Source organism: Thunnus albacares, chromosome 12 (genome assembly GCF_914725855.1).
Source record: "Thunnus albacares chromosome 12, fThuAlb1.1, whole genome shotgun sequence".
Lineage (NCBI taxonomy): Eukaryota > Metazoa > Chordata > Actinopteri > Scombriformes > Scombridae > Thunnus > Thunnus albacares.
In genome coordinates, this window is record NC_058117.1 from 3,570,668 (window position 1) to 3,583,778 (window position 13,111).

Here is a 13,111-nt window from a genome sequence, read left to right on the forward strand (position 1 = left end):
TTAGTTTTGTTGTCAGCTTTCCAAAGTTTGATGTGTTTTTTTTTTTTTTAATTATTGACTTGGACTTTGGAAACACCACATGATTAATAACTAATGAAGGTGAGGCTTTGCTCTTCTCAACAGAGATGGTGTCAAATATAGCAACATTTCAACTTTAAAAAACTCAAGTGTTGTAATTCCAGATAACTGTATTTTACACCCAGATAAGGTATTGAGGTAGTATCTGGGTTCCTGCTCTCCAGGGTGTAGAGGTGAAGTCATAAGTTGTGTCAGAGTAGCCCTTCAGATTCTAAACATTACACTATTTTATAACATACCTGCAACTTTTTGGAACAGTTATTTACAGAACTGAGAAACATATTAAATGCTTTGTTGACGTGCATCTCAGCACATAGCAAGGCTGTGAATGTGACGTCAGAGCCCTACATGCTGTCACATGTAAACCTTTTTTTGTATTTTAACAATGACGATTATTATAGTTCACCTAAATAGCAAAATATGCACAAAAAATGTCCGCTAGTGGCCAACGTGGCTGTGATTTATAGATTTTAAATGACATATGACATCTTTGGTTTATTGTGCAACAGCGGAAGTGAGTTGGGGATATCTCTCTCATTTCTTCGCTTTACTACATAGTCACTCTTTGGCTGTCAGTCTGCCGTCGCGGCTCACGCTATTGGCTGAGTGGAGCAAGAAGGGTTTCCTATTGGTCCACTCCTCCAGGTTTTTTTTACGCTTACGTCATCATCGGCGGTCTGTGTTGTTATGAACATCTGTTTGTATGTTTATCGCCAGATGTGGGTTGCGTTTGTCTGTGAATGTCGGCGATAATGCCGCCGCCCGGTGTTTTCCGCTCCGCTGCGGGTTTGACCTCCCGCACAGCTGCCATGGAGTGAAAAGAAGAAGAACAACAGGCTCTTCGGGGGTTTGTGTCTCGTTTTGAGGTCATTTTAATGGCATTCTGATCGTTTTCATTGTTTTTCAACAGCGTAATTTACTCGATTACACCCGGCGGTAGGCTGAGGTCGAGAATCCCGCTCACGTTTCATAATTTTTACAGATAAGCAGGTGTTTACATGTGATGCTAGTTGAGGGTGATGAAAAGCCGGTTTTATCCACTGGTGCTGCTCTGTTTCGGTTTTCATTCCTGTTCACATGCTCCTCCTGGCTTCTCTACACTGTCACCTGATTACAAGAGGAAACTGACTGAGATTGAAGGGAATATCTCTGTGTCGTTGCTGCTGCGGGTGGTATAATTTGCTGAAGAGACAAACGTTTACAGATAGAGGAAAATAGCATGTGAAAAAAGGGAACCGAAACAGCCGTCATTTACCAGTCAACTCCTCCTAAAGTCTGAAAAAGTTCGAGGTCATTAAGGCAACTAATCCGTGTTAACATAGCTGAACAAAGTGCGTGTTGCGATCGTAGTTTTGCGCGTTTTTTGTCGTCATAATGTCGGACACTGAGAGGTCTCTGCCGGCCCTCAAGAAGCTCAGCTATGCGGTGGGACACTTTCTGAACGACCTGTGTGCCTCAATGTGGTTCACATACCTGCTGGTGTTCTACCATTCAGTGCTGGGCTTCCAAAACACAAATGCAGGTTAGTCTGTCTATCTGTCTATCTATCTGTCTGTCTGTCTGTCTATCCATCTATCCATCTATACATGCAGCCCTATTCAATAACTGTAATAAATCTCTGTAATAAAGCTTATAATGTTCAGGTTTCTGAGACTATGTCAGAGGGATATTGTGTTTTTAATTGTTTGTGCATTTTCTGGGATCTTTATAATGAATTCATACAATGAATGTCTACATGTGCTCCCTCATCTCCAGTGTATTACTGAGTAGTGACTGTTTACCTGTACTATAGGTGTGCTGCTGCTGGTCGGGCAGATAGCTGATGGTATCTGTACACCTCTTATTGGCTACGAGTCTGACCGAGCCCCTGGCTGTGGAAACTACGGCAAGAGGAAGACCTGGCATTTAGTCGGTGAGTCAGTCAATCAGTCTGATTAGATTCAACCACTTGGTCTGACATCACCAAGATTCAAGATTATTCTTGGAAGTTCACACTCAGTGTCAATTCAGAGCATCTCTAATCCTCATACAGCTGGATTACACATAGTTTCAGTTCCAGTTCCCAGCAGGAGGTTTACGCAGCTCAAACAGGTCAAATGTAGTTTATTTTATAAATTGATGTGTGAAAAATGTCTCGTTAAAAATGTGAGAGATGTGGTGTGAATTGTTGTGACACCCTTCTGATGAGTTTCGGCCACAAAGTGTTCAAGACTTTATGATGTAGTTAGACTGCTAGACTACCATAAAGATAGAGAGACTGATATTTTTACGGTTTCAGTGTATTCTCTGTTAGAGCTGCAACGATTAATCGATTAATTGATTTGTCGCCAACTATTGAATTATTCAGCAACTATTTTGATAATTGTTTTAAGTCATTTTTTGAGGAAAAAAAGGCCAGCTTCTCAAATGTGAATATTTTCTGGTTTCTTCAGTCCTTTATGACAGTAAACTGAATATCTTTTGGGTTGTGGACAAAAGGAAAACATTTGAGGACGTCATCTTGTGCTTTGGGAAACACTTATCAACATTTTTCACCATTTTCTGACATTTTATGGACAAAACAACTAATTGATTAATTGATATAATAATTGACAGATGAATCAATGAAGAAAATCATTGTTAGTTACAGCCCTATTCTCTGCCATCATCACAGTGACCAAAATGATGAGAGTCTGAACTATTGATACATATTATGTGCTCATAACATTTCTAGAACACATGATTGTGAGCCAATACAAACTAACACTGAATGGAAACTAACTGGACTGAAGCTGGTTCTGATTGGTTTTGTCAGTACATCCTCTCATAAAGACAATATATGTAACTTTTTATGTCACTGTTGTTTGGACTATGTTCCCATGCTGGACACTTGGTATTTATTTTATTGATCCAGTTAATGTTCAGGTCATGTTTTACAAGACAGTCAATGAGACATGCAAAGTGATTGTCAATGCTTGAATGACTTGACAAGTACAAGTAGGTGTCACATGCAGACAGAGTCAATTATAAACTGTCGACAAGGTCATGTTGGGTTGGGCCGAAGCTTTTATATTCCTGTTTCTTCACCGTGGTTTCAATAATTTCACCCTCCTAACAAGCTTTTAACAGCCATGCTAGCAGCTCCGTGAGGCTGCACTCCAGCTAAATGCTGACATCAGCATGCTAACATGCTCACGTTGATGATGCTAGCATGTTGATGTTTAACAGGTCTAATGTTTAACATCTTCACTGTGTTGCCGAAGCGTGACCCATTTGCCAATTAGCACTAAACACAAAGTAGCGCTGAGGCTGATGGGAATGTCATTAGCTTCACAAGTATTTGGTCATTAATCAAAATGTCGGACAAAAGGAAACGTTGACCAGGCGATGACGCTAGATGGAAAATCAGGAGATAAGAGTTATTACATGTCATCCTCTGGGGACCATGAATGTGTGCACTAAGAACTCAAAGGTCAACCTCATAGTGGCGTTACAGGGAAAGTCAGAGGATCACCAAAGTTGAATGTCTCCTGTTGTTAAAATCATGACAATCCATCAAACTGTTGTCCAGATGTTATTCCTGCTGATGATGCTAGAGGAAAAAAGGCAGCAGGATTCATCCTCTGAGGACCATGAATGTCTGTATGAAATTTCATAGCAATCCAGCTGTTGAGATATTTCAGTCTGGACCAAAGTGATGGACAACAGACCAACATTGTCATCCACAGAGCCATGGAAGTAAAATTCAAACTTACTGCACTGAAGCCATAAAATGATTCATATATGTAATGTAACAAATTTAGGTGCAAAAGTTGCCACAGACGACCTTTGTTTTGCTGTCAAATAAAGACTAAATGGCCCCATAAGTAAAAAAATGTTTTAATCTCTGAGAGTATTAAAAATGGAAAATGATGACTTCAGTTGCTTTGCAAAAGTCTACGTAAATCTCATTTAACAGGTTTTAACTTTGCGCCACATTGTATTAAAAAAGAAGTTTGAAAGGTTTTGTTTTATAAAACACTGCATGTATGTAAAAATCTGTGAGTACAGTTAATACTGAAGTCTTCATATAATTATGTTTGCACAAGGGAACTTTACTTTGGAATGCAGTGTTTTGCCAGTTTTGCAAGTTTGAGGACTCTCGTGGACTTCACTTCCCAGAAATAGTGTAATGGATGTGTTACTCCGAAGTTTCAGTTTTCACTTTCCTGTGTCTGTGTTATCCAGGGACACTAAGCGTGGTGCTGTCCTTCGCCTTCATCTTCAACCAGTGTCTGGGCTGTGACTCCCTCACCCCCCAGTGGGCCAGTTTGACCTACTTCATCCCGTTCATCATCATCTTTCAGTTCGGCTGGGCCGCCACTCAGATCTCCCACCTGTCCCTCATTCCAGAGCTGGTCACATGTGAGCACGATAAAGTAGAGCTCACTGCATACAGGTACGTTTTATACACACACACACACACACACACACACACACACACAGAGCAAAGTAATCCATGGATCCTGAACATGTTGTCTCTCCTCTGTGTGTGTGTGTGTGTGTAGGTATGCCTTCACAGTGATAGCCAACATCACAGTGTATGCAGTGGCTTACCTGCTGTTCCACGCACAAGCCGGAGAGGACGGTGACCCGTTAAGCGATGAACTGGGACCAGTAGATATTCCTGTCTTCAGGGTGAGGAAGAGGACGTCATATCAGCTAACACGTGACACTTAATGATACATTTCTATCATACGGTGAACAGAACCACTAAACACACTGTACCTGTACTTTTAAACCCAACATTACGTGTGTTTGCATTGCAGATGGGATTTAGCTGAAAAGTCACATGAGTCATGGACACACAGGGGGCAAAAACACTGGCTGGACTTGAGAATTATTAACCTTTATCTGAATGAATCAGCATTTTAAAAGAGTCCTCTTATTACACACATTATTCTTCCTAGTGACAAGTGACATCACTTGAGGCAGTTCATCAGATTTCACACAGCTCCCCCTGGAGACACAATCTCAAATGTCTGACCACACCCCTCGCTTGCAAAATGTTTTTATTTTGCTTGTTTTATTTCAGCTAGTACACATTTATATGAAAATCAAAAATGTGTTTTTAATGTCATTATAGTAGACTCTGTGCTGAAATAGATTCATGTTTGATTCTTATCCACAACTACTTGTAGAAGGTTGAAGTTCCTTCAGGAAGCAGGAATGATATGTGTCGTCATCTGCAGCACTCTGACATCATCAGAACATTTTTCCTTAAAGCAAAACTCCAAAAACACAATTTTCTCTACATATTCACACTCACATGTTTCATTTCATATGGGAACAGGATTATTATACAGTCATGTAAACTGCTTTAAAAAGGTGTTACTTTTCTCAAAGGATTTACAGTGAAGTCATCATGTGTGCATGTAAATATACCCATAATATGACCAACTGAACACAACCTATTTAATTGCTTTATTAAACCAATATATGAGGAACATGTGACATCAAGTGACATCAAGTGATGTTGAGTCAGCATCAGTTGGGTCTGAAGACTACAAGTTTGAAAATGAAAACACTCTCTGGGGTTGTGAGGTTAGCAGACCTTTGTAGCTCCTCATCTCTGCTGGAGGCTAGCAGCTCCAGGCTACATTAGCTGCTACTAGCATAACTTACCAGAATTTCCCTCCAAACTGTCAATGGTTGAGTTGCATTGTGGGTAATGTAGGCAGCAGGTCTTGGCAAGAAGAATCTGTGTAATAATTAATATTATAGAAATAGAAATTATAGAAAATAAAACATATAGAAATCATTTATTTTTAATTGTCTGTTGTGATTCAGACAGTGTTGGATCATATGAGTACGATGCTAAATCAGTGAACTCTTAATAATACTGCAATTTCCAAAAAATCATTTTTTTTCACATATTGCATTCACATATTGTCAATTTTAAATTTAAAAAAAAGTAATTTGGTTGAAGAGCTTCTCTGAACTTCTCTGTTCTCCCTCTACTTCTGTAACCAAAGCTACGCTCTATTTGGGATGCTGTAGTTACACTTTGTGACTCTGCATGTTAAAGGCAGGAACAGTCTTCTGTTAGGAGACTCAGATTGTGACTTTATTTTACTTGTTTTAAATGGCACTTTGTGTTTTTGTTTGATTGTGTTGTGTGTGATCACAGAATCTGGCGTTGATCGTACTGGGCATCGGCGCTCTCTTCTCCCTTTTCTTCCACCTGGGCACTTCAGAGAAGAGGCCTGGAGCAAGAGAGGAGACTGGAGGAGAGGAGGGGAGTAGCAGGAGGAACAGGACAGAGGAGGAAGAGGAGGATGGGGAGAGGAGGCCCCTGCTTCCTCGCGCCAAGACCTCCTCATCCCCTCTGCAGTGGAAGTGTTGGCTGCAGCAGCCCTCTTTCTACCAGGTTAAACCAGATCTTTCTCTCTTAATATCAGAATAAACTAAAGCTTCAGCTTCACTGACAGATTGAGAGAGAAATGTTTCCTATTACAACAACTTGATAGTTGCCACATGTTGTGTTCCGTCAGATATCATGAAGCTAAGATGTAGATCAAAGTTTTCACTGGCTGCTGACAGATCTCTGTGTCACTGTGTGTCTGTAGGTGGCCTTACTCTACATGTCCACCAGGTTAATAGTCAACCTGTCCCAGACCTACATCGCAATGTATCTCATCAACACTCTTGGGCTTCCTAAGGTAACACAAAACTCATCACAGTCGTTATTTATCAATGTCACATTTGTCATTCTGTTTCCCGTTCTCCCTCCAACAGAAGTTCATAGCGACTATTCCACTAGTGATGTACGTGAGCGGCTTCCTGTCCTCCTTCATAATGAAGCCTGTCAGTAAACGCTTTGGAAAATCTGTAAGTAGGATCTTTTACCTCAGTCTGCATCACCGCACACATCTGCATTTGTTTTTCCAGGGAAAAGAAAATGCCATTTCAGTCTGATCATGATGCTTCTTTGACCTTTAACCTTGAATTATTGTGAACAATCAGATTACAATCAAGTTGACTAGTAGTCTCTATCTTATCATTTCTACCTGATATGTAGAACAAGCTACTCTTCCCAGTGATGATGGCACCTCTGATGTCCATTGATGATAAACGTCTATAATTCTGCTCAGAAATCATAGAAAAAGGGATCCTGAAAGTCTCCGATTTTTCTTCATAATCATCATGTTTAAGTGTTCTCTATTGTCTAGTGTCAAGGTAGTCCAGTGATTTTTGTTTGTACATTGTTGTTACAGCACAAAGAGGAACTGCTGGTAACCCACTTCCATGTTGTAGATTCACCAAAATGTAAAGAAATACAGAAACACTGCAGCTCTTGTTCATGTCATCCAAAGCATGACGGGTTACCTGGTTGCAAAAAAGTCTAAACATGTTCATTCCAGATGAAAATGAGAAAAAGAAAAACAGTCATTAAAAACATAGTTAAAAAGTAGTAAAATTTCACTTACAAAATACAGTACACGGTGAATACCTGACATATGATGCAATGTGACAGATGAAGTTATCTAACATACAGAAGTTGACTAACAGCAGTAAAATGCTGCGTCCCCGTTAAATGACCAGTAATAATAATCCAGTAATCTAATATATAATAGTATAACACTCACATTTATCTGAATTATGAGTTTCCTACTTTTACTTTTGATACTTTAAGTACATTTTGAAACTTAAGAACAAGTATACCATCGTTCCACTCACATCTAAACTGGTGGTATTTCTCAGTAGCCTCACTTAGTCTGATTATAATAAATGTATGTACAGTGACTCAGCCAGTATACTGTAATAAAAGAGTAAAAACAGCCAAATGTTCAAAGTGTCAACAGCTGAAGTCCTCTCTAATATTTGATCCACCCGTATAAAAACATCGCTGTACAAAATACTAGAAACCTCTCTCAGTATAGTGTAGTTCACACTATCACTAACCACAACCTCAATCAAGTGCTGACTGCTTGTCAGATTCTAGCGTTTCCATAAATGTTAAGTAATAAATACTAATACTGTGTTGAACAGCAGGATCTGATATGAACTTGACCTGACCATGTATCTATATATCTGATTAGAAGAGGAAGTATTAAAGTCTTCAACTTCATTTCATTTGAACCAACATCCCACTCATCCTGTACTCTCCTCTGATTGGTCCAGCTCACCTACTTCATGGGCCTGCTGCTGATCATGGCCTTCTCCTACTGGGTGCTGCTAGACGACAGTATGGGCCAGCGGGTATACGGGGCGGCTGTCCTGCTGGGGGCGGGGTCTGCCACTATCCTGGTCATATCGCTCGCCATGACCGCTGAGCTCATCGCCAATGAGACGGTGAGATGAGTGCGAGTGTGTGAAACAGAGAGGGAGGTGCGATGTGACCTCGCTGATGGCGTTCTTTGTCTTCTTCTCTCTCTCACAGCAAAGTGGAGCGTTTGTCTACGGAGCCATGAGTTTCACTGATAAAGTGGCTAATGGAGTGGCTGTCATGGTCATTCAGGCCCTGCATCCTTGCCAGTTAGTGCACACACACACACACACACACACACACACACACTCTCACACTCACACTCACACACTCACACTCAAGTAAGTCATTTAAGGTAATACACACAGTTTATATGATAATTACTGACTTCTTTCCTAGTTAAGTAAGAAGACTGGGTCAATGATTCTTCATTCATTCTGCAGGCAGGGAGGATCTAGTAAAAGATGCTGTTGAGTTGCATGATGGGAAATGTAGGATATAAGATATAGATGTGTTTTCATTTTGATCACTCATTTTTAAAACATAAGGCTGGTGTTAAACCATAATATTCTTCAACAAATCCTATGAAAAGACCAAAATCAACAGTGTTTGTTATCTTATGGTCAACACCATTGGTTCAGTAATCTCCAGCTGGGAACTGTAGTTTTTAGCTCAAACAGGAGGAAATAATGCATTTTTTGGGGACTATCTTCAGCAGCGGATTAATCCTCATTTGATCCTCTACTGAGTATTTATTGCAGCAGGACGGCGTGTGTGGGACTGAGATAAAATAAACTACAGTGGGTGTGTTCATATTGATAAAGGAAAATTTCACCCAGTGCAGCATTGCGGGCCCTGTTTTAACTGTGCAAGTGCAAAGACAGTGTGGGCGTCTCCGGGCACACCTGCTACTTTGGTTGATATATGTGCAACAGTGCAGTGTGCAAAAGAGCTTAATGAAAGTGAATATAGATCAGCAGATGTGGTAATTATTACAAATTCTCTCAGCCAGTCACATCACTGCTCTCATAGCTCTGAAAGAGTTGTGCCAATCACAGTTAAACGTGATAACGACAGCTCAGCAAACGGAAAGCTTTTCTTCAGGAAATGCCCGGATGGTTCAGAGAGTAACATGAACACACGTCACTGCAAATCTGCAGCCAAATACAGATGGAGTAGTTGTTTTCATCAGTTAATTACTATAATAACGATTGAAATAAAAAATACATTGATTTGGTGAAGCCATTTCTATGATTATATTGGACTGATGCTATTTCATCTCAATGTGTTTCAAGGATAAAACATGAGACATTACTTCTGCTAAAAAGAGAGTTGGAAAAGAGGCTGATGAGCTGCTAAACCGACGTCTCCTTCATAAAAAACAGATTTACAAGCAACCAGTCTGATGTGTGTAGAAGTGTGTGTGTGGGGTTCTACTGTAGCAGCCTGGTGTCATCAGATGGTTTAATGAAGGTGTATAACGGCACTGCGCTCTGGTGTGACATTCATCAGAGTCTGCAGATTTATCAACGTATCAGTCCTGCTGCCTTCACATGTTTCAGGGATTTAATGAAGTGAAGGAGAAGCTTTTCATACAGCATAAAGCAGCTGCGGACAGCACTGCAGATTTACTGACTTTCCCGTTTTAACCACATGAAACGTTACTTTCCGTGCTGATTTTGGTTAGACAGTGTTTAATTGAGATCAATCATTTATATTTTAAGCATTGATCTGTTATTGCGCAATGTCTGCAGCGAGTATTTAGTTTGATCTTGTTGATAAAATCACCAAAGCAACAGCAGATTCATGCTGCACCACAAACAGACGTTGTTCTGAGACGTCTGTTTTCAAGGCGACGTCTAAGAACAAATGTCAACCAAATAACTGTCTGCACTCTGCTTCATTTGAATGAACCTCCCACCTGTGTACCCTGCACTCTGTGCTGGTCTCCAAAATACCACACAGACATGAAAAACAAGTTTCTAGGTCAGGAAAATACCAAACAGTCAGAGCGCTGCTTGCCTCCACGAAAATACAGCCTTGTGACTCAATGATGTGTTTTTTAAATCATTTTTGGACATCAAGAGGAATAAGATACTTTGATATTCAGCAATACTTGTTAGACATGATGAGTTGAGACACATTGTGACATTTAAATGTCAAGAGTTGAATGTCAAATAAAGAGATGATATCAAAAAGAGACAGATTTTGAATAAGGTCATTAGTTTCAGTGTTTCATATTCTCTCTCTCTCTCTCTCTCTCTCTCTCTCTCTCTTTCTCTCTCTCAGCACTGTGCAGTGTTGTCCGGCCTGTGTGTGGTTTTATCATTACGTCATGGTCATAGTGACGGGAGGCGTGGCCGTTGTCGCAGCTCTGGCACTCTGCTCCATTCTCATCTGGCCAATCAGGATCAGACCACGTGAGTCTATGAATATAAATAAATATAGTTTATATCGATTGATCTGATATGATAAGCTCAATCTCTTCAAAAACTTCAAATTGTATCTTTCACAGTGTTTCCTAGTTTATCACCGATTTTGATATTAAATGAATTCAATAAATGTATCCCAGTGATGGAAGAAGGTGAAACGAGACACATTTCTCTCTGCAGCCTTCACGTTAATCTGACAGCTTTCACTACAGACTTGTTGGAAGTGTTAAAGGAAATGTTGCGTGTTAAAGTGGCATCAGATTAACATGAGGGGATGCAGGTCTGAAAGAGTCCTGACTTAACGCTGTGCTTCTGAACCGTTGGACATTAAAGAGTCAGCAACAGCATCCTGTCTAACAAATGATGAAAGTGATTATTTTCCTTTATGTCACTGCTTTAACTACTTCTTTTCTCTCTCTGTATGTGTGTGTGTGTGTGTGTGTGTGTGTGTGTGTGTGTGTGTGTGTGTGTGTGTGTGTGTGTGTGTGTGTGTGTGTGTAGGTGGTCTGTCTGTGGTCTCTGATGATGCAGCCAGGATCAACTAACAGCCTCCTCCCTCACCATCCCTACAACTGACACCCCAGCAGCAGCAAAATCACAAACTCTGGACAGGAGGAGCTTTCACTTTTGTTTGTTTTTAAGGTTCGTTTTTAGTTTTTTCAGGGGAAAAGCTCCAGGGGGAATTCCTGACTGGCTGCACTACTGAACTGGTGCACTTAATACGGCGGATGTAGAACGTCTGACGGTGCTGTAGGAGTGAGCAGGGAACTAAATGAGCTCAGGAGGGAGATTTTATTTTCACACTTCACTGACAATTGCAGTCATTTCCAACCGAGACCTTGTTTTCTCATCATCCACAATGACTCAGGATGCACATTTAGAATCTTTTGATTTGATTGATAGTTGTTAATAATCAATAGTCCTTATCTTATTTGTATTAAAGTATAATGGTACGTGTCCTGGCGCCAGGCTTCAACAACGGGTCGTTTCCCAAATATCCACCACAGAGCAAGAGAACAGACAGATAAAGCCAGTTTCACTTCATTAAAGAGAAACACACACCCAAATCTCTGATCGAACTGTACATGACCTGGTTGCATTGTGGGTAATGTAGGCACCAGGTTTTGACAAGAAAGAAGAATGTGTGGAATAAAAGGGACAATATCTGGTTCTCTGCACCCATTTAATTTAAAAAACAAACAAACAAAAAGTACTTTTTTAATCTCATTTTGGCAAATAAGAATGAGCTCTATATGCAGTGAAGCAGTTAAAGGGAATGTTGATCAAAAATATATACTGAACTTTGGAAAATGATGACAAAACAAGGTCCAGGTCAAAATAGCTTTCAGTTAAACTACATTTATCACATGTCTGCTGTATTAGACAATACAGAGCATGAGAGGAAAGACTGGAAACATATAGATATGTAGAGTTCTTACCTCACAATAGTGTGAATTACTGATGAAGCTTCCTGCTGCTGCAGGACATTCACTAAGGGACGTCAGAGCTAAAAGAGAAGGATGACTAAGGGAACTAGATATTTGGCGTATTTCCTGTGGTGCAACTCAGAAAAGCCAAAGAAGACGCTGGATCGATTTAAAAATCTACTATAATAACAGCTGATGTCCTGTCAGCATCTGGCAACATCAGCTGGTGAGTTATCATGGAAGAAGATAAGGAAGATTTTCAACACTTTGATGACAGATTGATCGACCACTACATTGACAAGTCAGACTGACTGACTAGAATCCACACATCAAGGCTTCGCTGCTACGCACACACAACACTTCAATCATCACCTACCACGTTAGTGCAGCGGCACCAATCACCTGGAAGATTTGTCCTGTGCTGAGTGAAAGATTCTTACTTCACCGGCTGTCATGTCAGCTGACATCATGCACTTCCTTTCAGGATTCCCAGTTGACAGTGTTGAACATGCTGCTGAGGCTCATTTGAACTTGTGTAGATCATTTTGACGAAGCACTCTAATTATTTTTTGTGTCTCTTGCTCATTGAACAGCTTATTATTATGAGATATTTCTATTTTAAACATTCTTCTTTGTACATTGTTTTTACTTCTTTATAATCAAAAGACCAAAAGGAATATTGAGACAAGAAATATTTTTTATTAAATATTTTTATTTTTATCAAAAGAAACTTGAATAGCAGGATTGTATTTGCTATTAAAAGAGTTTAAAGGGATCAAACATATAATATGTGTATAAGAAAAGGGAACCAGGCCAGCAGTAATAATCCTTCATCTCAGTTATAACTAATGTTACTTTTGTATGTCTTTGTTTGCCAGACAAGATGACTTTACCCATGATTACATGTGTTTTATAAAGGGACTCTCAGTAAACACGTTTAATAAGGT

The 13,111-nt window shown here is 40.0% G+C and overlaps 1 protein-coding gene across 1 annotated transcript; it reads left to right on the top strand.

Annotated features, from left to right (window-relative positions):
• Positions 1-753: 753 nt before the first annotated feature.
• Positions 754-13,111, top strand: LOC122993214 (major facilitator superfamily domain-containing protein 12-like). Its single transcript, XM_044367177.1, has 11 exons — positions 754-1,600; positions 1,871-1,990; positions 4,285-4,495; positions 4,605-4,734; positions 6,227-6,466; positions 6,666-6,758; positions 6,835-6,927; positions 8,221-8,391; positions 8,480-8,574; positions 10,595-10,725; positions 11,239-13,111. Exons 1-11 carry the CDS (start codon positions 1,453-1,455, stop codon positions 11,280-11,282), a joined length of 1,476 nt encoding a protein of 491 aa, XP_044223112.1. The 5' UTR covers positions 754-1,452; the 3' UTR covers positions 11,283-13,111.